We start from the raw sequence: 25,129 nt of genomic DNA on the forward strand, positions 1-25,129 counted from the left end.
AACATTGACTGGACGATTCTGAGAAGCGCAAAACATGATGAACAACTCTTCTCTGGAAACTTCAGTGACATTCTCAAGTTTACCGAAAATGTAATAAGCTAAGATCTTGTGGAAATATCTGAAGGCCGGATTATGAATATTCTCGGATTGAAACTCGTGCTCTTCAGGATTATCATTACTAGTGATCTTACCCCAGAAATTCTCTAGCTCACGGTAGGCAAATAGTTCCTTTTGAACTACGGTAAATGCATCCATTCCGTTAGGAAGTTCCAGCATGGCAGCAAAATCTCGGATACAATATTGATATTCCATTCCACACAGCCTAAAGAGAATTATTCCTCTTCTTATTCCTTGTCCACAGTTAGGTAGATAAGTCAGTGAACTCAAGAACTCTAGAGTGAGCTTTCGGTAGGTACAGAATTTGCGGAACAGATGAGAACCGGTCTAACCGATTTGGTTCAGCAAGTACATAACACTTTCTTCAATGCCTAACTTTCTCATAGTCGGGTAGTGAGGATAGCGAGTCAAATCCAATTGTCTCTGAGCCAGCTTAGAATATCTTCCTAATTGTCCTCTTCCTCGGAATACCACTTCCATATTGTCAACTTCTTGCATCGTGATCAGTTAGTAACTAAATTTTCCTATAAGTTGAAAAATATGAAATTAAGTCAGAATTTGGCTAGTGTTGAAAAAAGAAGAAAATTAAAAAGGAAATAAAAATTAAAAAGAGATAACAAAATTATAATAATAATTATAATTATAAAAAGATGAGATTTTTATAACAATAATTAAAATAGTGATTATAATTATAATAATTATTATAAGTGACAAAAGCATAAAAATTAAAATAGAAAAATGAAAATAAAAACAAAATAAAATAAAATAAAAGAATTTAAATTAAAAGGATTAGATAAAAATGAGAAAATTAAATGAAAAATAAAAATGTGGGTTGTCTCCCACTAAGCGCTTTGTTTTATGTCGTAAGCTCGACGATTTAAATGAAAATCATTTTTTCGAATGAGCGGACAGCTCGTCAAGTTTGAAAAATTGAATATTTTCATCGTTCTCGAGACGATGGTAATGTTTAAGACGTTGCCCATTTACGACACAAGGTTTGACCGTTTTTTCTCTAATTTCTATCGCTCCGCTCGGAAAGATGTTAGTAATTTCGAAGTGACCAGACCATCGGGAACGTAGTTTTCCAGGAAATAGTTTTAGCCTAGAATTAAATAACAGAACTTTATCGCCTATGTTAAAACTTTTCCTAGATATACGCTTATCGTGCCATTTTTTCGTTCTTTCTTTATAGATTTTAGCGTTTTCATAAGCGTCTTGTCTAAGCTCTTCTAATTCGTTTATGTCTAGAATGCGTTTTTAGTCAGCGGTAGTGTAATTTAAATTTAATGTCTTAATGGCCCAATAAGCCTTATGTTCTAGTTCTACCGAGAGGTGACATGATTTTCCATAAACGAGTTTGAATGGGGTGGTTCCTATTGGAGTTTTGAAAGCTGTTCTATAAGCCCATAAAGCTTCATTTAACTTGGGTGACCAATCTTTTCTAGATATAGCAACAGTCTTTTCCAATATTTGTTTTATTTCTCGGTTAGATACTTCCACTTGTCCGCTTGTTTGTGGATGGTATGGTGTCGTTATTCAATGAATCACTCCATATTTCCGAAGAAGTTTTTCGAGGATTTTTGAAATGAAGTGAGAGCTACCATCGCTAATTACCAGTCTTGGTACGCCAAACCTAGGAAAGATGATATTTTTAAATAGTTTGATTACTACTCGTGTTTCGTTTGTAGGAGAAGCGATAGCTTCTATCCATTTCGAAACGTAATCGACAGCTACGAGGATGTATTTATTGCCAAATGATGATGGAAAGAGACCCATAAAGTCTATTCCCTAGACGTCAAATATTTCTACTTCTAAAATGCCTTTTTGGGGCATTTCGTCTCGTCTCGAGATGTTTCCAGTTTGTTGACATCTATCACAGTTTGTAACGGCAAAGTGAACGTCTTTCCACAGGTTAGGCCAATAGAGTCCAGATTGGAGAATCTTTGCACAGGTTTTAGACGTGCTTGCATGACCTCCATAAGGGGCTGAATGGCAGTGCGTTATTATACTTCATATTTCTTCCTCGGGTACGCAGCGTCTAAAGAATCCATCAGGGCCTCTCTTGAAAAGAAGAGGGTCGTCCCAATATTATTGTTTCAGGTCATGGAATAATTTCTTCTTCTGTTGGTAACTTAAATCAGGAGGAAGTACACCAACGGCTAAATAATTTACGAAATCCGCATACCAGGGTGTAATGGTCATGGAAAAGGTGGTTTCGGCAGGTTCATCGGAAGTGTTTCTTTTTAATTGAGCTATAAGCTTATCGTAAGGAAAATCGTCGTTAATAGGTACGGATTCAGGTTCTAGGTTTTCTAAACGAGAAAGGTGGTCTACTACGACGTTTTCTGTTCCTTTCTTGTCTTTAATCTCTATATCGAACTCTTGCAACAACAAAATCCATCTTAAGAGTCTCAGTTTAGCATCCTTTTTAGTTAGTAAGTACCTAATAGCGGCGTGCTCGGTGTATATTATTATTTTAGCTCCTACTAGATATGAGCGGAATTTATCTAAGGCAAATACTACAGCTAAAAGCTCTTTTTCGGTTGTAGCGTAATTCATTTTAGCTTCGTCCATAGTTCTACTTGCATAGTAAATAACGTGAAGTTTCTTATCCTTTCGTTGACCTAGGACAGCGCCTACAGCGTAATCGCTCGCATCACACATTATTTCGAATGGTTCGGTCCAATCAGGAGGTTGCATAATGGGTGCGGAGATTAATGCTTCCTTAAGGGTTTTGAAGGCTTCTAAACACTTGTTATCAAAGACGAAATCGGCGTCTTTCATTAATAGTTTCGTTAATGGTTTAGTTATTTTCGAGAAGTCTTTGATGAAGTGTCGGTAAAAACCAGCGTGTCCTAAGAAACTTCGTATCTCTCTAACGGTCTTTGGAGGTTGAAGATTTTCAATAACTTCTATTTTAGCTCTATCTACTTCAATTCCTCTGTTTGACACTATATGTCCTAGCACAATCCCTTCTTGTACCATAAAGTGACACTTTTCCAAATGTAAGACTAAATTGACCTTCACACAAAGTTCTAGAACTTTTTCTAAATTTGCAAGACATCCCTCGAAACTTTGTCCATATACGGAGAAGTTGTCCATAAAGACTTCCATAATATTATCCAGGAAATCGGCGAATATTGCCATCATACATCGTTGAAATGTCGTAGGTGCGTTACATAATCCGAATGGCATTCGTCGGTAGGCAAAGGTTCCAAATGGGCAGGTGAAAGTTGTTTTCTCTTGGTCATCAGGATGGATTGGGATTTGGAAGAAACCAGAGTAACCATCTAAGTAACAGAAGTGAGAATGTCTAGCTAAGCGTTCTAACATTTGATCTATGAATGGCAGGGGAAAATGGTCTTTACGAGTGGCTTTATTTAGTTTTCTATAATCTATGCACATTTGCCAACCATATTCAACTCTTTTGGTTATAGTTTCTCCTTTATCATTCTTTATCACCGTGACTCCTCCTTTTTTAGGTACTACATGGACTGGGCTAACCCATTTACTATCGGATATAGGGTATATTATTCCGGCTTCTAAGAGTTTTAGAACTTCCTTCCTAACCACTTCGCTCATAATCGGGTTATGCCTCCTCTGATGTTCTCTAGATGTTTTTTAGTCTTCCTCAAGCATAATTCGATGCATACAAACAGAGGGGTTGATTCCTTTGAGATCAGATATCTTATAGCCTAAAGCTATTGGATATTTCCTTAGGACTTCTAACAATTTTTCGGTTTCGATTGGTTCTAAGTCAGCATTGATTATTACAGGTCGTTCGAGTTCGGTGTCCAGGAATTCATATCTTAGGTTCTTAGAAAGCGTTTTGAGTTCGTCAGTTAGTTTACTAGGAGCAGGTGTAGGATCAAGTGTTAATGCTAAACATTCCTTTAAATTTAGGTTTTGGTTTTCTTCTTGCGTGTTATCGTCGGGTGTTTCTGTTATAGGGATTTCTAGGATTTCAGGGTTTTCGAGTGGTTCCGTTTTTGCTTCTCTGACGCATTCGTCAGTGATATCCATGAAACAGCAGGTGTCGTCAATTGCGGGTGCTTTTAAGAAGTGAGATAGAATAAATTCAATCTTCTCTTCTCCTACTTCGAAGGTTAGTTTTCCTCGTTTAACGTCTATTATTGCACCAGCAGTTGCTAAGAATGGTCTTCCTAATATGATTGGGATGTTAGAATCTTCTTGGATATCCATGATGATGAAATCAGTTGGGATGTAGAATTGACCTACTCGCACAGGGATATTTTCCAACATTCCTATAGGGTATTTAACTGAACGGTCAGCTAGTTGAAGAGACATTCTTGTTGATTTAAGCTCACCTAGTTTTAGTTTCTTACGGGTTGAAAGTGGCATCAAACTAACACTAGCTCCTAAATCGCATAAGGCTTTATCTATAATAGTCCTTCCTATTACACAAGGTATGGAGAAACTACCAGGATCTTTTAGTTTAGGAGGCATGTTATTTTGAATGATGGCGCTGCATTCTGCGGTAAGCGTTACAGTTTCGTTATCTTCGAGTTTCTTTTTGTTTGAAAGAATTTCTTTTAGGAATTTAGCATATGAAGGCATCTGAGTTATAGCTTCTATGAAATGTATGGTTATGTTTAATTATTTCAGAAGTTCTACAAATCTTTTAAATTGCGCTTCAGTTTTCGATTTAGCTAATCTTTGAGGGTAAGGAATAGGTGGCTTATAAGGTGGTGGTGGCACATAAGGTTTCTCTTTTTCAGATTCCACTTCGGTGTTGTTTTCATTTATCTTAGTGGTTTGATCATCAGTTGATGTCTTCTTGGTTTCCTTTGGCTCTTGTTGTGACATGGGTGCGTTTTGAGTTCTAGGATCGATAGGTCCATCGTTGTTCGTTCCACTTCGCAGTGTAATCGCATTCGCATGTCCTTTAGGATTAGGTTGTGGTTGAGCAGGAAACGTGCCAGCAGGGCAGTAGTAGGTGCTTGTTGTTGGGCTACTTGGGAAATTTGTGTTTCTAGCATCTTGTTATGTGTAGCTAAAACATCTACTTTGTTTGCTAATTGTTTTAGTTGCTCACTATTATGAATGTTTTGATTTAGGAAGTCCTTATTGGTTTGTTGTTGGGAAGCTATGAAGTTTTCCATCATGATTTCTAGATTTGACTTCCTAGGGGCATTTTGAGCAGCTACAGGCGCTTTTTGATAGCCAGGTGGGACAGCGGGTGCTTGTCCAGGTGCATACAACGCATTGTTGTTCTTATACGAAAATTTTGGATAATTCTTCCATCCAGGGTTGTACGTGTTTGAGTAAGGGTTTCCCTGAGCGTAGTTCACTTGATCAGATGGAATACCAGTCAGAAGTTGGCATTCGGCAACGACATGTCCAGCTAATCCACATATCTCGCAGTTAGGTGCTACAACAGCCGCGGTGGCTGAAGGAGTGATGGTTAAATTCTCAATCTTTTGAGTTAAAGCGTCTACTTTAGCGTTAACGCGGTCTATACCACTTACTTCGTACATTCCTCCTTTGGTTTGGGTTTTCTCTACAGCGGTTCGCTCTCCTCCCCATTGATAATGGTTTTGTGCCATGTTTTCTATAAGGTTATATGCTTCATCATGAGGTTTGTCCATTAGAGTTCCACCAGCAGCAGCATCTATAGTCATTTTAGTGTTATAAAGTAGACCACCATAGAAAGTATGGATGATCAGCCATGGTTCGAGTCCATGATGAGGGCATAGTCTTAGCATGTCCTTATATCGCTCCCAAGCTTCGAAGAGTGATTCGTTATCTTTTTGGGTAAATCCGTTGATTTGACCTCTTAGCATAGTAGTTTTGCTAGGCGGGAAATATCTCGCTAAGAATACTCTCTTCAATTCGTCCCAGGTAGTTATGGAATTAGAGGATAGGGGTTGAAGCCACGCTCTAGCTCTATCTCTCAAGGAGAAAGGAAAGAGACGTAATCGAATAGCTTCGGGACTAACGTTGTTAGCTTTGACAGTGTCGGCGTATTGCACGAACACGGATAAATGGAGATTAGGATCGTCTGCAGGGCTTCCAGAGAATTGGTTCTGTTGGACAGCTTGTACCAATGAAGGTTTTAGTTCGAAATTGTTCTCCTCAATCGTAGGTGGTGCGATGCTTGAGTGCGGTTCAGCTCGTGAAGGAGCGGCATAGTCTCTAAGAGGACGAAGAGCAGTCATCTCTAACTTCGGGTTAAATTGATCAGCAGTGGTCAATTCCTGAGAAAGTGGAATTGGCGCTACTTCGGGAAGATGATAAGCTCAACTTCTTACGTTAATAAAACGTTTGATCTCGTTAGTTCGTTGTATTAATTCTCCTCCTTGTGAACGAGTATTTGGCATACAACCGTTCAAAGAGAAAGGAAAGAATTGCCCTAGTCTCTACGGTGTAACAGTGAGTTACGATATCGATTTAAATAGTCCCCGGCAACGGCGCCAAAAACTTGATCGCGACTTTACGTGTCTATAAATCTGATAACTGCAAGTGCACAGTCGTGTCGTGTAGTTTTAAAAGATATAGAATCCACAGGGACTATGAATTGATCTACCGTTGTCTAAGGTTACTATGTAAAGCTAAGGCTACTAATATTTTGATTGTTTCTAAGGGGAAATTAAATTGTGAAGTCTAAGAAATATAATAATAAATGGATATCAGTATGTATTTCGTTTAACTTAGGTGATCCGAAGGTCCATTGGCTATGGTTCTTATTTAATTAAAAATCTTTATTAATTATGTCGTTTAAAAGTCCTCCTCTCAAACTCTCGCTCTGTTGATTTAGACTACTATCCTAACTCGTAATGTACGCTCTTGCCATCCCATTAGATTTAGAAAAGCTTTTTGAAAATAACATAGTTAATGAAATGCTCGCTTTATGAAGACCTTATCTACTTAAATCTCCTAGTCTCAAACTCTCGCTCTATTGACTCGGATCATGCTAGTATTCCCTAACATACGCTTTCGCCATCCCGCGTCGGGTTTAAAAACACTTTTTGAAAGCAAATAATTTCTAATCAGTTTTAATACAGTTTCGCCATCCTTAAGACTAATGTCCTATGTCTACTATCCAGTTAAGAATCTCAAACTCTCGCTCTATTGATTTTAACCTTTATCGGCCCTAAAATCTCAAACTCTCGCTCTATAGATTTTAGAACTCTAGTAATTAAATTAGACATAAAACCAAAAACAAGTGATAGTTAATAAAACATATTTAAGCCAACTTATTTCGGATCCCACGGTTAACTTACTTTACATACCGATATCTTAATAAATTACCCAGACATATTGATACGGTTAAACATGGATAAATCGGTTTGGTTCATAATAAAAGGCATATTAAAAGGCATACAATATATCATGCAGGAAAATATAATAAAAGCGGTAAATAAGAAACCTGAATAAAATAAATCTGAAGTAAACTTGAATCTTGAAGTACTCGAACTTCCACCACAGGCTGGCTGGATCGTTCTTCAAATATTATTCTGGCGTAAAATTAAAGCAAGGAAAATAAAAAAAACTAAACCTAATGTAAGGTTAGATCTATGAAAATTCACAACAATTTTCAGTGTAGAAATTGTTGTGAGAAAAAGAAAGCAATGAATAAAAATGCGAAGAAAATATAATGCTTGAAAATAAATTCGGCAGCAGTTCGTTGGTAAAAATTCGGACCCCAGAAACTGAAGTATCAGTCTCCTTTTATAGCTGAGCGTAGGCAGTTTCGTTCCGTGAATATAGCACCTTCTGACTTAGACTTAGGAGATGCACGTCTCCACTTCTTCAGGAGACTTGGCAAACGGACTTGAGACGTGCGTCTCAAGTGGAACTTTTTTAGGAAGGGTTGGAGACGGACGTCTCCTCTTCATGACGTGGCAAGGGGCAATGGAGACGGGCGTTTCCACGTGCTGAAGTGGTCGTTTCCAGCTCCTTCGTGGGCTGGGCTTCCATCTTTAGGCATTTGGGTCTTCTTTGCACCCCGTTTTGACTTCAGCACCTCTCTTTTATAATTATGAATGATTTTTGCTCCATTTCTTCTCCTTTTCACGAATAGTCTCAATACAAACGTAATACCTAAAACATCGCAAATACCCGCATAATATCATAATAAAACAATATAATTAAATAAAAATGCTAATAATATCTATGGATTTTAAGCTAAATATATGATATAAATTTGTGTTATCAGACATGTGATTTCTAAGAATGGTATTGCTGTTGAACCTACGAAGATAGAAGCCGTATCTCAGTGGGAAGCTCCGAAATCAGTGTCAGAGATTAGTAGTTTTCTTGGTCTTGCAGGTTACTACAGGAAGTTTATAGAAGGCTTTTCAAAGTTAGCATTGTCGTTAACTAAATTGACCAGGAAGGGTCAGGCTTTTATTTGGGATGCAAAATGTGAAGAAGGATTCGAAGAGTTGAAGAAGAGACTGACAAGTGCTCCTATCTTGATTTTTCCGAATCCGACAGAATCATTCGTAGTATATTGTGACGCATCACTGATGGGTTTAGGTGGTGTACTGATGCAGAATCAACAAGTGGTCGCGTATGCGTCAAGACAACTCAAAGTGCATGAAAGAAATTATCCGACTCATGATTTAGAGTTGGCAGTTGTGGTTTTTGTTTTGAAGTTGTGGCGACATTATTTGTATGGTTCGAGATTCGAGGTGTTTAGTGATCATAAGAGTCTGAAGTATCTCTTTGATCAGAAAGAGCTGAATATGAGACAGAGGAGGTGGCTAGAATTCCTTAAGGACTATGATTTTAGTTTAAATTACCATCCTGGTAAGGCAAACATAGTTGTTGATGCATTGAGTAGGAAGACTTTGCATATGTCAATGCTAATGGTGAAAGAGTTAGATTTGATTGAACAGTTTAGAGATTTGAGTCTGGTATGTGAAGGCACTCCTACTAATGTTAAATTGGGTATGCTGAAGCTGACCAGTGGTATCCTTGAAGAGATCAGAGAGGGTCAGAAAGCTGATGTTGAATTGATCGATAAGTTCACTTTGATTAATCAAGGCAAAGGCGGTGAATTCAGAGTTGACGAGAATGGTATACTGAGGTTTGGCGACAGAGTTTGTGTTCCTGATGTTGCTGAACTCCGAAAGAGTATTCTGGAAGAAGAACACCGTAGTGGATTAAGTATTCACCCTGGTGCTACCAAGATGTATAATGATTTGAAAAAGATGTTTTGGTGGCCTGGAATGAAGAAAGAAATTGCTGAATTTGTATTCTCTTGTTTGACGTGTCAGGAGTCAAAGGTTGAACATCAGAATCCATCTGGATTTATGCAACCGATGTTTATTCTTGAATGGAAGTGGGATAGCATATCAATGGATTTTGTTTCTGGTTTGCCGAGGACTGTTAAGAATTGTGAAGCTATCTGGGTGGTTGTGGACGGGTTGACGAAGTTTGCGCATTTTATACCAGTGAGAATGGATTATTCAATGGAGAAGTTGGCTCAATTATACATTGAGAAAATATTTAGCCTACATGGTATTCCTTCAAGTATCGTGTCTGACAGAGACCCGAGGTTTACGTCGAGGTTTTGGGAAGGTTTGCAGAAGGCTTTGGGTAATAAGTTGAGATTGAGTTCTGCTTATCATTCGCAGACGGATGGACAGACTGAGAGGACAATTCAATCGTTGGAAGATTTGTTGCGTGCTTGTGTGCTGGAAAAAAAGGAGTTGCTTGGGATAGTTATCTGCCTTTGATTGAGTTTACCTACAACAACAGTTTCCATTCGAGTATTGGTATGGCCCAATTTGAAGCGTTCTATGGTAGAAGATGTCGAACTCCGTTGTGTTGGTATGAATCTGGTGAGAGTGCTGTGATCGGACCGGAAATTATACAACTGACTACGGAGAAGATTAAGATGATTCAAAAGAAGATGAAGGCTTCTCAGAGTCGTCAGAAGAGTTATCATGAAAAAAAGGAGGAAAACACTTGAGTTTCAAGAGGGAGATCACGTGTTTATGAGGGTTACTCCTATGACGGGTATTGGTCGAGCTTTGAAGTCAAAGAAGTTGACTCCGCGCTTCATTGGACCGTTTCAGATTTATGAGAAAGTGGGAGAAGTAGCTTATCGTATTGCTTTGCCGCCGATACTTGCAAATTTGCACGACGTATTTCATGTATCTCAGTTAAGGAAGTACGTTGCGGACCCATCCCATGTGATTCAAGTAGATAATGTACAGGTGAAGGATAACTTAACCGTTGAAACCTTACCTGTGAGGATTGAAGATCGGAAACTGAAGCAGTTGCGTGGCAAGGAGATAGTCTTGGTCAGAGTAGCTTGGGGAGGACTGGCTGACGGGAATGTCACCTGGGAGTTAGAAAGCCAGATGAAAGACTCCTACCTGTAGCTCTTTGCTTGAGGTATGTTTTCGAGGACAAAAACTCTTTTAGTGGGGGAGAGTTGTAACATCTCAAAATTTCTTATTTAATTAATTTAATTAAGTTTTTAATTAATTAATTTAAATTAGCATTTTTTTGGAATTATGTGGAAAGAAATAATAAAATGTAGTGTTGGGCCATTCGTGAAGTTAGCAGTGTGGGGGGTGTAATGTGAAGGAGCCCATTACTAAGCTATTTTGTGTTTTCATAAAATAAGGAAAAGAGGAGGAAGAAAATTAGAACGTGAAAAGGAAGTTGTGAGAAGAGGAGTTGAAGAACGTGAAAGAGAACCAAAGAGGAAGAAGACCCAATTCAAGAACTTGGCTAACGTAAGGGGGGACTTATCTGGTTAACATCTATTATCAGGTTAGGGGCTGGTAGCATAGAATAGATGTAGAATTCGTATCGATTGAGTCATATGATAGAGTTAGGGATTTGAGACAATTTGGATGATGATTGATAAATTATGTGTAAATGCTTGTTTGTGATGTTTTGTTATGTTTGAATGTGTTGTTGAGGCATGAAATAACATGGAATAATTGTGAATTGATTCTGTTTTTCGTGTATGGTCGAAATGATTCGATTTGGGTTGTGTTGGATGGAAATAAGCTCCTGTCCAAAGTGCTTTTTTTGCTGTTACAGGTGATGTAGCCGGTTACGGTCGGGCTTGTAACCAGTTACGGTTGTGAAAAAATGGGGTTTTTGGGCTGGTTACGAGTTCGTAACCGGTTACGGTGTTGTTCGTAACCGGTTATTGTCAAGCAAAAATAATAGCGAATAGAGTTACGTCAAGGGTAACCAGTTACTGTTTCCTTGTAACCGGTTACGGCTGAAACTGTTTTTGAAAATTTGTTCTTCGTAACCCGTTACACTTTTTCTGTAACCCGTTACACTGAAGGTTTTTGAAAAATGAATCATTTTGGAAAACTCATAACTTTTGAACCGTTGGTTCGTTTCGTGTGCCATTTCGAGCTAAACGAACCTTGTGAAATAATCTATGTGATGATTAATGATGTGATTGTGATTGAATGATTCATATATATATATATAAACATGCTTGATGATGATGATGATGATTATGATGAAATGAGTATTTTGATGATGTTACTCATAGACTTGAAGATGGTATAATGATGTTCATGTATGTTTGCATTCATTCATATTCATTGTTGATGTTTTATCCATGATGATGTGTTGGATCAGTAAAGAGCATGATTCCCATTGTATGGAATATGTGCTGGCAGGGTCGTATTCTTGATGATGTTGGATCGGTCATGAGTTATTCCTATTTGATGATGTTGGTACCACATGCATAGTGTCAGTTCATACATATGCATATTCTTATAACATGATTGGATGTTCTTCCAGTGTTATAAATATTGATGATGTGTTGGTTGTTTATGATGATGAGACTTGTCTGAATGTCTGTTTATGAAACGATTTGGTAAATAATTGCAACTATGATGTGTTATTGCTTTATAACCTTATAACAATTGTTAATTATGATGAGACTCACCCTTATATGTTGTCATTTTCAGATTGAGGATAGCGGTTGTTCGACTCGGTGAGGATTAGCTCATGAGTCAGTTGTTAGTTAGCGTCAGGTGTCATCCTCTGATATTTGTAACACTGGGGACGCGATGTTTTAGAGTATTTGTTTTGTAACTCTGGTTATGTTTTGATGTTTTGAAGGATGAGTTTTAAAGATGTTAAACTTAATCCGTATGATTTAATTTCCGCTGTGTTAACATTAAATGTTTTTAATTGATGATGACTGCCTCAGTGAATGCATGACATAACTGAACAATGTTTAATAAATTATTGAATGCATGACATAACTGAACGATGTTTAATAAATTATTGAATTGTGACACCCTTGTTTTCATGTACTCTGAATGAATTTATTTAATTTGCCGCGGGGCTTAGAAGGGTGTTACAGCAAGCACATAGATATATATTTTTTAACTTTAATTTTACATTCAATTTTAATTAATAATTTAAATTATTAATTAATTATACTACAAATTTATCAAAGTAATAAAGAGGCCTAAAATAATAAAGAGCATGAAATTATTAATAATTAAAAGGAATTAAATTAAATTGAGTATCATGATAATTTATGGTTCCAAAATATTAATAGACTTTTTTTTTTTTGGCTTTATACCACCGGTTTAGTCCGGTTCGGGGGCGAGTTCTGGCATCAAGTGGTTCCATCCCCCTCCCGATCGCAGTTGCGGGGGATCGAACCATGGTTCTCCCTACCAAGTCCAGCGCCAATCACCACTGGGCCAACTAACGATTAGTTAAATATTAATAGACTTTAGATGACATATCTTTATCACAAAAATATAATTATCAGGAGAGTTAATTTATTATTATTAACACCATTAAGTTAAATGGACAATTATTTTAAGGCACAGGAAGTATATTATTAATGACAAGTTTTATTTTGAAATTAATGACTAAATTTTAATATATATTTTTAATAAATGGGGATCGGTTTCTTTAATCTAAATAATTTTATTTTTAATCCATATATAAATTAAAATGTTTTTCAATAAACTATTTCAATTAAATAATTTTGTGCTTCTTTTTTATATTCTTATTATATTGATTGTTAGCGGGACATGAAATTATTGATCAAAATATTAATTATTAACAGAACATAGAGTTACTGAACAAAATAATTTTTTATTAATTGTATCTTCAATTATTATTTTTTCACGAATAACCAAATATTTTTCTATTAAAAAATATAAATCTAAAACAAATGCGCGTCTCGTACCAGAACCCGTGCGAACGCAGGGGTTTGTTACTAATATTGTTCATGTGGTGGCTGGATCTAGAGAAATTTTTGGTAAATTCGTGCTACGTTTGGTTGCGTGTTCTTCTATAGAATTTTATTTTACTAAAAGTATTTGAAGCATCATTTAAAATATTTTACCATTTTTGAACATTTTAATATCAAATATCAAATATTTATAGAATTCAAAAAAGTTTCCAGCATTTGCAATCCAGAATATTAGATTAAACCTTCCATCTATATGATTAAATGAAAATAATATGGGCATAAAATATAAATTAAATTAATAAGAAAACAAAAATCACATTCCCGAAAACAAAAAACAAAAAACAAACTTACATCAAAACAACCTAAATATTATTCTTAATTAAATGACCTAAAAACAAAAAATTTAGAACCAGATAAACTAACTCAATTCCTACCACCATCCCTGGTATTCACGGGAGCATTTGGTAATATTGAAAATAGATTCTAATTTTTCAATGGATATCAAAGGAACTCTCAAACCTAAACAATAAACAGGTACAGGTTCGCTGTATAATATAATATCTAATTTCAAATCTAAATTAAAAATTCCCAATCGCATCTCATTTTCATACTCAATAAATTTTTGAGCATTGAGTTTGATTAAATTGTTCCCGTAGAATACGACAGACCTAAGAAAATTGGTAGTCCTGCCATATAATTTATGGGATATTATATCCACTGCACCAAATTTATTACCTTTATAAGAAGAAATTGCATGGACCATGCCCATATACTCGTTGTCGTTGTTCGGGTTTCTCACAGAAATATTGAGCTTAAAATTATAGTATAAAGTGTTGTCACTTGTGAAATTGAACTCAGTGATTGAGGCATCGGCTATGATGAACTCCATTTGTGAATGACCTTCCAAAGCGATAGAGATAATAAACCATAGTGCCCAGCAAAAAGCTAACAAAAGTACAAAAAGGATAACTCCCAAGAGTTTGGAGGTTCCATCAACAGTGTCTTGTGATAACTTGGAGGGTGAAGGTTTATGGGACATTGCGGGAGTTATTATTATTTCTGATTCAGAATAATTGTTTATTGAAGAGTTATGGTGCAACATATTTATTACAGCACGAGTTACTAGGGTTTCTGATTAACAACCTATGACTTAATCCTAAATAATAGGATTTATTTGGCACTCACTAATGCCTTTATTTGGCACTCTGCATATAGCGTTCACTGCATATAACATTGCATCCTCAAAAGCGTAGCATATCCATCAAAATGGAGCATTACGCCATAGAAAAATTCAAACATGCATACAAAGCATAAGCCAGATAATACAAATCATCACTCAATCAAGACAACGATACTTCCCCACATAAAAAGTTGTCCTTACAAACTCCGATTGATATCTGCCACTACATTATAAATCTCCTTATGCCACGGTGCCGATACCTGGTATCCTTAATCCCCAAAAGAAGTCTCATATTTTCTCTCTAGTATGGGTCGGACACAATGTCTTTCTTCGTCAGAATCATTGTCTTGTCGTGGTTATTTCCCGTGTGCTGCGTGCAAATTAGAGTGCGAATGAGGGTGGGCATTCAACCCATCTCATTTTTCAATCGTTTGAATAACCATACTTGGTGTGTGGTAATTCGAACGATTGCCACTCTTGAAGAGTTACACCCCGCCTTTGGCCTGAGGGATTAATGTAATTCTTATGCTTCGCAAGCATCAACATCTTCGTGATTATGTCTTTTGATTGAGTCTAGTCGTCACTAGCCTCCGTGGTGCCTTCCCCCGTATGGGAAAACTTTTCAGGTCCAACCCCCGTGTTATGAATCCTTTGCCTTCCGACTTTCGAACCCTTTCAAAGCCCAGTTCCCAACCTGGCAAACCCTTTTAAAGCCCAGTTCCCAACCTGGCAAGCCCTTTTAAAGCCCAGTTTCCAACCTGGCAAACCATTTCAAAACCAATTTCCTTCTCCAAACCCCGATGTTGAGTCGTAGATCGCACGAGGTCTATTCCCTTGCTGTCCTGAAGATCGTACGAGATCCTCTCCTGTTGTCGAGTCGATGTTGAGTCATAGATCGCACGAGATCTTTTTCCTTTCTGTCCTGAAGATCGTACGAGATCCTCTCCTGTTGTCGAGTCGATGTTGAGTCATAGATCGCACGAGATCTTTTTCCTTTCAGTCTTGAAGATCGTACGAGATCTTCTCCCGATGTTGAGTCATAGATCGCACGAGATCTTTTCCCTTTCAGTCCTGAAGATCGTACGAGGTCTTCTCCCGATGTTGAGTCATAGATCGCACGAGATCTTTTCCTTTCTGTCCTGAAGATCGTACGAGATCCTCTCCTGTTGTCGAGTCGATGTTGAGTCATAGATCGCACGAGATCTTTTTCCTTTCAGTCCTGAAGATCGTACGAGGTCTTCTCCCGATGTTGAGTCATAGATCGCACGAGATCGTTTCCCTTTCAGTCCTGAAGATCGTACGAGGTCTTCTCCCGATGTTGAGTCATAGATCGCACGAGATCTTTTCCTTTCTGTCCTGAAGATCGTACGAGATCCTCTCCTGTTGTCGAGTCGATGTTGAGTCATAGGTCGCACGGGATCTTTATTCTTTCAGTCCTGAAGATCGTACGAGATCTTCTCCCGATGTTGAGTCATAGATCGTACGAGATCTTTTTTTTCTTTCAGTCCTGAAGATCGTACGAGATCTTCTCCCGATGTTGAGTCATAGATCGTACGAGATCTTATCTTTTCAGTCATTGTTTCATACAACCATTCTCTTTGAAAACATGTATTGGCACCTCGGCTATGTTACATACTACCACCATTCAAATCCATTATTCACTGTATATTTCTCCACCAGAAAAACAAAATAAATTCTCTTTCCCCAACAGATATCAAAACAAAACAAAAAATAAGGATAACACTTACACCATCTTCTCTTTAGGACAAATTTCTGGTACTTTGATATTTAATCTTCTTCTACCTCGAATGTTCGAAAGGCTGGCGTCAATCTCACATTCAGGTTTAAGACGATTAAATAGGGGCAGCTGTCATACCCCAAATTTGTCCTACCCCCTTAATTTCTAAATGGTCCAGGCTTATGCATCTCATAATCATGTACATACCTCCTATTAGGTCATTAACATGTCATGCATTCATTCACTAACTAAAACATCTAAAAGAACGGGATCAATGATCTTGATGTGGTAAGGTTTCGCTATTGCTTTGAGACTCTCATCCTCATTCAGATTACAAAGGCCATTCTTCATCCGGGATAAGAATTAGGGTTTATTTCCCTACTTGGATCTTTGGTCAAATTCAACCAAAGAAGGTTGACTTTTTGACCATATTTTTGGATCATCATCGTTGGGTTTGTTATTCAAGTGTCAAAGAGGAATTGATTCAGTTGGCTAATTCAAGAAGCAGTACAAAAGTCAATATATAAAAAGTGTCCAAAGTTTTTGTTTTGACAATTATCTTGGTAAATTCACACCATGATCATGAGATTCTATGCAAAACATCTACCAAAGAAGATGAGGACTTCGAATTCAAGTTATAAAGAGAATTCTCTTTAAAGGTTCGAAGTGTTCCATTACAAACAATGTTATGTTACATTACCAAGGTCATTACAAACAATGTTATGTTACATTACCAAGGTCATTACAAAATCAAAAGCGGAATTACAAGGAAAAGAGTTACTAGAAATTACAAGAAAAATACAAATTTGTAACTACTGATCATTTGACTTTCTGTTTACTACATCCTAAGCCTATTCTACAATCCTTGACTTAATCTCCAAATTCCTCCTTAAGCTTTCACTTTACTTCAAACTCTGATGTGTACCAAACTTACAAGCTTTGAATCCAACACCCCAGGCCATGCCCTTCTTCAAATCCCATAACCTGCATACCGAACCTGCACCATTAGACAAAACAAAAAAAACTACATCACATAAACTTGCTGCTGCCAAACAGCCACTAAAAATAACACAGAGGCAGCCCTGCATTTCAAACAGTCCAAACTTACCCACCAAAATTCACATACAAACCATATCACACAACTAGTTTCATTCAAAACAGTTCCACAAACTAAACCATACAAAACCACTACTAAATCATTTCCAATTATTTCTAAACCTTCCAAAACCATGTTCAAATTAACCACTAACAGTTATATCCTAACTGTTGCAAAACTGAATCTTTACCATACATTCTAACTCACCCCATTTACCCATTAGTTGTTCATCCTGGTGCAGTAACAAAAACCCACAATCTTCCAAGTCTGTTGCAACCTACATATCAAACAGTAGCACACAACAACACCAAACAAATGTGCATCAGTTCAGAATTGAGATAACGGAATAGTTGTAACAGAGAATCCGGAAAGGAAAAAGAGAATCTCGTTTACCTCGTAACAATTTCGGTCTCAGCCTTTAATCAGTAACTAATACCTCTAACACATTTCTTCAAAACCACCTGCATCATACATCGAACCGCGACCACATCAGAAGTTTTCCACAAGCAGTGCTGCACCAACAGAGCCAACATACATGATACATCATTCATGACACTCAGTAACCAGTTCCAAAACCAACATCTAGCCACCTTCCTAGTTTTTTTAAATAAAAAAACTTTCAGATTCTTTCTAGTTATTCAGCCCACTTACAATTACTCATTGTCCAAATTCACTCCAACTGACTATTAACTAACATAACAGAGTGCTAACAGTTTTGTAATAGAAAAGGCTAACTGAGTTCTAACAGTTTGCTATCAACAGAATTCAAACAGAAAATAACTAAACACTTAACCCTTTTCAAACTGATTCAACCAACTCCCAACTTGTTACCATTTCCAAACTGTCTCAACAGACTTCTAACTGATTTAACTAAATCCTAACAAACTTTCCAACATCAACTCCTATAACTAACCTAACTCTCATAACCATCAGTAACAGAAAAAGCATCCGTAACTAACTACCTAAGAGTCCTAACAGCATATAACAGAAAGAACAGAAGTAACTAACCTCATTTTTTCAGAGTCAATCTCGGCCCTCCATTGCTCATAACCGCTTCTCTCGATCCAATGGCTCACATGTCACACTCTTCTCTTCTAACTAAATTCATCTGACTTTGATCCTCTATATAACAACCTCACGCATCTACTTCATTTTTCGTCTCCTCCACCACACTCACACTTCACTCATCATCATCTTCTTCTCATCTTCTCCAATTCTTCACTTCTCACTCTCCATAATTCACTTCACCTTCAAGTTCTCTCACCATTGCTCTTCCTCTCTTCACTCATCAACCATAACCACCACACTCTCTCCACTTAATCACCATCTTCACCTCACTTCTCACACTCTCAAACCTTCATCATTCATCAAACCTCAACGCTCCTTCACTTACCTTCATCTTCTTCTACCATTGATGACTTCCCATCCTTCAACACTCCATGTCCTTGCTTCTTCTCCAATTGAATCTAACAGAAACCAAAAAAAGAGAGGTTCAGAAGAAGAATAGAGGAAGAAGAAGAAGAAAATAGAGAGGAAAAGATCAGCAAAAGAGAACCTGCGCAACCTGAGAAATTCGTCACGACGATTTCATCATCTTCATCGCAACGGTCTCCAGCAAATGTATCCTCACGTTCCATTCCTTCAATCTTCTACGCTTTCTCTGCACAAACGCAACAACTCATCTCTGAACGAATTCTCCATCAACATTCATCGCCTCTGCATTTTCAACAACAAATAATCAACGTCATCATCATCGCTTCAACGCTCACAGTAACAGAAAATTCAAAGAAGAAGAGGAAGGAAGAACACGAGCGAAGAATGAAGCGGTTGAAATTTACCTAAAGAATGCGCGTTTATTTCGCCAAGCTAGCCGGAGCTCCATCTCTTTTATTTTCTCTCCATTTGCGCCGGTGAAGCAACGCCAGAGTATCTCTAACCGTGAGGATCGAACGAAGTTGAATCGGAGATGAGAAACCAAGATTTCGGTCGGAGAAGACGAACTTCTTCGCCGTATCACCACCGCGCCGCCGTCGGAGGGAGCGAGAGAAAGAGAACGAGAGTGAGGGAGTTGAATCCGTGGAAGGCGAAAGGTCATAAAACTCAACCCTAATCCCCTTTTATTTTCTTCAATTTAATGTTTAATTAATTAGCATAAGATTTGTTAATCGACATTTTATTAGATTTAATTAGGATCAATTAGATAAAATCAAATACTAACTGTCATTAGTCTGAATAATTGGTGATTAATTGAATAAAACTTGAATCCTGATCCATGATACCTTGGGCCTGCAACAAGTTCGTACCCACACCCCCTGAAGGCCCATTGCACCGTTTTTTGCAAGCAAATCTGAACAAAAACAGTATGTTTGGGCCTTATGACTGAATCTGGCGCTGCACCCCTGCCATGGCCCATCCGTCCTTTTTGGTATAAAGCAAACTGTAACAAAAAACCACCTTGGGGCCTCCCTGTTGAGCCCAGCATCCAGATTGCTCATCATGCCCCATTAATTCGGTTTACACCCCTGAGTTCACTTTCTTTTAGTTTTCATTTTTCACTCTTTAGGTAATAGAAAAATAGCAATAAAAATCAATAAAACCTTTTAACATTTTGTTAGTTTTTCTAGTAATTGTTGACGTAAAAAACTTTCATTAAAAGGTCATAAATACTAATTCCTTAATTAGAGTTTAGGCTAGTTTAATGTTGACATTAGTTGATTGAATTCTTTCGTATAAAACTCGTAAAAATAGTAGTTTTTAGGGTATTTTTTGCACTTGTTTTTGATTTGTTTCTTATACGCTTTTGTGTTATTTTATAATTGTCGTGTGATTTTCTTACTTGTTGATTTCGGCCTATAACTTTGGCCTATATTGTTAATATCATTTGTACGCTCCTTTAGAATCGATTCCATTTTCATGTTAACATAACCTTAGGTAGATAATCCCTTGTACATAAACAATAATAACATAGATTTAGAAATTAGGAATAGTCTCCCACTTTTTCATTCTTTTTCTTTTACAACTTAAAACATCTAAAAATATCAAAATAAAATCCCTTTAAAACATACAAAGAAAATACTTAAAACACTAATAATCAAAGTGAAAATTCTTAAAAAGGGAATGGAAGCTTGAACATCCCTTGCTTAAGGGAATGTTCGAGTGCTTGGATCTCCCTTGCTTAAGGGTACCATTCAGGCGTAAGTTCCCAACTTCTAAAAAACACCAACCAAAGAGTAACTCGAGTTTCCCTTGCTTAAGGGACTTCCTCGAAACGCTCAAAATCACTCTCTCACCTCCTTTCTTAAGGGCATTGTTATCTCCGCTCTATTGCATCCTAGGCTGTCCCCTTATGCAAGAGCACGAGCGTTAACTCCGCCCAACTAAAAAACACAAAAACAAACAGAAAATCGTGAGCCGAACTACGGCGCTCTGATTCCTGAAAAGGATACGTAGGCATCAAGTCGCGGGGCTTGAACGAGCACATTTGTAAATAATTCCTTCTTTTCCCCGTATTTCTTTTGCATTCATTCGCATGTAGACATAGACATAGTACACACCCTTTAGATAGAAACAAACATAGGTGGATACCATCGAGTACGATGGGCGTGAGGGGTGCTAGGACCTTCCCCTCGCGTAACCGACTCCCGTACCTTGATTCTCTGGTCGCAAGACCCTGTTCCTTCCTTTCCTAGGTTTTCTGATATTCCTTTCCCTTATGGGATAAATATATTGGTGGCGACTCTGTTCATTTTTCGCGAGCGTGCGACAATGATATGGCAAAATAATTTATTTCTATTGGATGACAGTGTAAAACGTTTATACACAGTCAGTGCACTACCTTTAACCTCACATATATATATATATATATATATATATATATATATATATATATATATATATATACATACATATATATATATATATATAATTTATTTATATATATATATATATATATATATAAATTATATGACATGCCAAAATAATTTATTTCTAATGGATGACAGTGTAAAACTTTTTAACACTGTCAGTACTCTACCTTTAACCTCATCTCATATATATATATATATATATATATATATATATATATATATATATATATATATATATATATATATATATATATATATATATATATATATATATGAGGGCATATCATATGAGAATGTCATATTTAAATGAGAACGTGAGAATGAATATGAACCATTGGATTTTAAAATAAATGATAGAGATTATGTGTGAACCTTTTTTTTCTCTCTCCTACATCATTTGTTTTAATAATGGAAGAGAGAGAAAAAAATATTCACACATAATCTCCACCATTTATTTAAAAATCCAATGATTCAGATTCATTCTCACGTTCTCATATAAAAAATGCATTCTCATATGATATGATATGCCCTATATATATATATATATATATATATATATATATATATATATATATATATATATATATATATATATATACACGCATCGATAAACGCATTCTTTCTTTTGACTTTATGGATCCGTCCTTGTATGTGAGTGGGACAAATTAATATTGTAAGATATATATATATATATATATATATATAGGGTACAGTTACCGTGCATAGATAATAATCTATGCACCATGCATAGATTATTATGGACCCTTGGATCAAGTTATTAATCTAACGGTGAAAATAAGGCATATATAATACAATTGAAAAAGAGGACATGTAGTTACCATTCCCTCTCTACCCCATCGGAAACCTTCACCCACTCCCCCTCTCTCTCTCACGACTTTCACCATCATCATCACCATCACCATCGCAGTTATCATCGGTGAAAGATCGCCTACTGCTCACTCTCTCTTTCTCTCACGACTTTCACCATCCCCATCGCAAGACCTTCACTAACTCTCTCTCACGACTTTCACCATCGGAAACCTTCACCATCAAAGACCAACAATCTCTCTCTCGCCGCCGTTGCCGGAAATTTCTTTCAATTTCGTTCACCATTAACATCGCAGGATCTTCACCATCGCCATCCACAACTAATTCCTTCTTCAAAATCATTTAGGTCAGATTAGGTCAAACTCATTAACTCAATTTCTTTCAATTTTCTTTCAATTTGTGTTTGTTTCAACTACATGTATACTAAATTTGTGTTGAAATTATAAATCTGTGAATATTTATTCTAAATCAATTATTTGAGTAATTTGATTGATTAACTTGTTTAGGTAATGCATGTTGATATGTAACTTGTTAAATTATTAGTAGACTAATTAGAGTAATATGTATGAAATTTATTATGTATTCAGTTATGAGTAGTCTACTTTTGAATGTTTTGGATTTAATTTAATAGCTTATTTTGAGACTTTTGTTATGTTGCTTAGTTGATTAAATATAAATAAGATTTTGCTCTGTTTTGAATTATGATTTGTGTTGGTTAGTGATGCTGTTTATACTCTAATATTTAGATGCTGGTAAATCAAACTGTTTTTCAACTATGCTGTGATATATTTATTTTGTGAAATTTGGGGATAACGTTTGATGATTTGAATGAACTTGTTTGTATACTAAACCTTATTTCATCTGATTTTTCATGTTAACTTACTGTCATGAAAACAATTTTTATTTACTCAATCTTCAATTGAGGTAAAAACAACTTGTTCACAAAATCCTTTCAGGATAAGCTATGAAAATTTTGTTCGTAACTTGTTTCTAATTTCAGGCCTATCTCATCTCATAATTTGTGAGCACTATTAGTAGCAGGCTAGATTGAGTAATTTACATGGTTGAGTAATGAATGTTATGTTTTGATTAATATGTGGTTTGTATTGAGTAATCATAACATTGAGTAATGTGAAATAGAAATTGAGTAATCTGCAGTAGGTCATGAGTAATGTATGGTGGATTAGAGTAATTTATGATAGCTTATAGTGTCATAAAATTGAGTAATGTGACACAGAAATTGAGTAATTTGTAGTAGGTCTTGAGTTATGCATGATTTCTTAGTGTAATTTATATCTTAGTGTAATTGAGTAATGCATGATGTCTTGAATAATCTGTAGTATGTGTTGGATTTCAGTAATATATGTTTCTGGATTTGAGTAATCTGCAGTAGGTCATGAGTAATTTATGATGGATTAGAGTAATTTATGATAGCCTATAGTGTCATAAAATTGAGTAGTGTAATTGAGTAATGCATGATGTCTTGAATAATCTGTAGTAATCTGTGTCGGATTTCAGTAATATATGTTTCTGGATTTGAGTAATCTGTGTAGGATTTGAATAATTTGTTTTTGGATTTGAGTAATATGTTGTTAATATTAAGTAAGTCATGGTTGAGTATTGAGTCATGGTTAGAGTATTGAGTAATATGTTGTATGGACAGATATGAAAACAAGATCTGCGGCAAGAAGAATTGGCAACAATGAACATCCAGAAGATTTGGAGACAACAGAAGAGGAAGACTTAAATGGTGGTACTGGTGCAGTTAACACAGAAGAGGAAGAGGATGAAATTGCTGATATGAGAAATAAGAAAAGAAAAAAAAACTTCATCAAGGTTATTGCATAAGTGCTTTCCTAAGAAGCTGACATAATTAGTTTTGTTGTTGAACGAGGGAAAGAAAGATCCTCGTAAGAGAGAAGACTGTATTAAGAAAGAGAGGTATATTAAGGAATGTGGATTTGGCGGATTGTTGAAACTGAACATCACCATTATCCCGGGGGTATTCGTAAGCTGGATTTTAAAGAACTTTGACAAAGATAGGGGAATGGTTGTCAATGAAAATGCAAGAATTACTGTTGGAGAAGAAGATGTGAAGAGGGTATATGATTTTCCACTGGGTAAGAAAATAATTGATTTGGAAAAGGTTGACAAATCAAATAAAGAAAAGTTGAAGAAATTTAAGGAGGAGCTCGGGTACATAGGGGGTGTTATGATAGTATGATCAACATACATACCAATGTTTTGTATGAAAAGTTGATGAAGTTTGAAATCACAAAGAACAGAGCTTGGGCAAAAGGGTTTATATTATTGGCTATCATAACCATTCTTTGCCCAACTACTTCATATTTGGTTAGTTTGAACTATGCTACAGTGTTGAACGACGTAAAGAAAGTTAGTAACTACAACTGGTGTCACCACTTAATTCAACATGCCAATGGAGGGATTGAGAAAGATGCATGTTTTGGGAAAGCATACTTCCACTTTCTTCGAGTATGTAATCTATTAAACTATTGTTATAATTCAATGTATCCTCTTTAAATTCTATTTAATAATCATATTTAATATCTTCATTGCAGGTACAATTTTTATATATGGTGCAAACAACCAAAAAGAAGAAAATAGTTGAAAACCCACCAAGTTGTAGAAAATGGGAGGATGACATTGTGAGCTTGGAGTTGAAGAAAATAAAGGAGAAGGGAGGTTTCAACAAGGTGATCGTTATTGATAAAAAAGATTGTGATGTTCCAGAAAGTAGTAAAGCAGAAAAAGACATGGATGATGATGAAGTGATGCACGCCAAAATTGCTGAGACTCCAAAACATGGTAGAGAGAAAGTGATCCAAAGAAAAGGAACAAAACGAAAGACACAATATATGGATGATGAAATGATTGAGGCTCATTTGGCTCCACATGACTACGCATTAGAAGAGGTATATCTGCAGAAAGTACTTAATATTCAATTTTAGTAGTGTAATATGTTAGCAGTATTGAGTATTGAGTAATGCGTAATATATGGCCATTCATTGTTATTTGAGTATTGAGTATTGCATAATATATGGCCATTCATTGTTATTTGAGTATTCAGTATTGAGTGCTACAGTTTGAGTAATACATGTTTAAT

At 36.3% G+C, this 25,129-nt stretch overlaps 1 protein-coding gene and 1 non-coding gene across 2 annotated transcripts; one reads left to right on the plus strand and one right to left on the minus strand.

Moving 5' to 3' along the window:
- The first annotated feature begins 5,814 nt into the window (after positions 1-5,814).
- Positions 5,815-5,921, plus strand: LOC131615349 (small nucleolar RNA R71). Its single transcript, XR_009287768.1, has one exon. It is a non-coding gene; the product is annotated as a small nucleolar RNA R71 (small nucleolar RNA).
- Positions 5,922-13,727: 7,806 nt separating this feature from the next.
- Positions 13,728-14,336, minus strand: LOC131613754 (NDR1/HIN1-like protein 10). The gene has a single exon (XM_058885399.1). It carries the CDS (start codon positions 14,334-14,336, stop codon positions 13,728-13,730), a length of 609 nt encoding a protein of 202 aa, XP_058741382.1.
- Between the last annotated feature and the right edge of the window lie 10,793 nt (positions 14,337-25,129).

Source organism: Vicia villosa, linkage group LG6 (assembly GCF_029867415.1).
Source record: "Vicia villosa cultivar HV-30 ecotype Madison, WI linkage group LG6, Vvil1.0, whole genome shotgun sequence".
Classification (NCBI taxonomy): Eukaryota; Viridiplantae; Streptophyta; class Magnoliopsida; order Fabales; family Fabaceae; genus Vicia; species Vicia villosa.

Excerpts from the sequence above, each read along its gene's own strand:
- LOC131613754 (XM_058885399.1), bottom strand. The coding sequence starts at position 14,336 with ATGTCCCATAAACCTTCACCCTCCAAGTTATCACAAGACACTGTTGAT.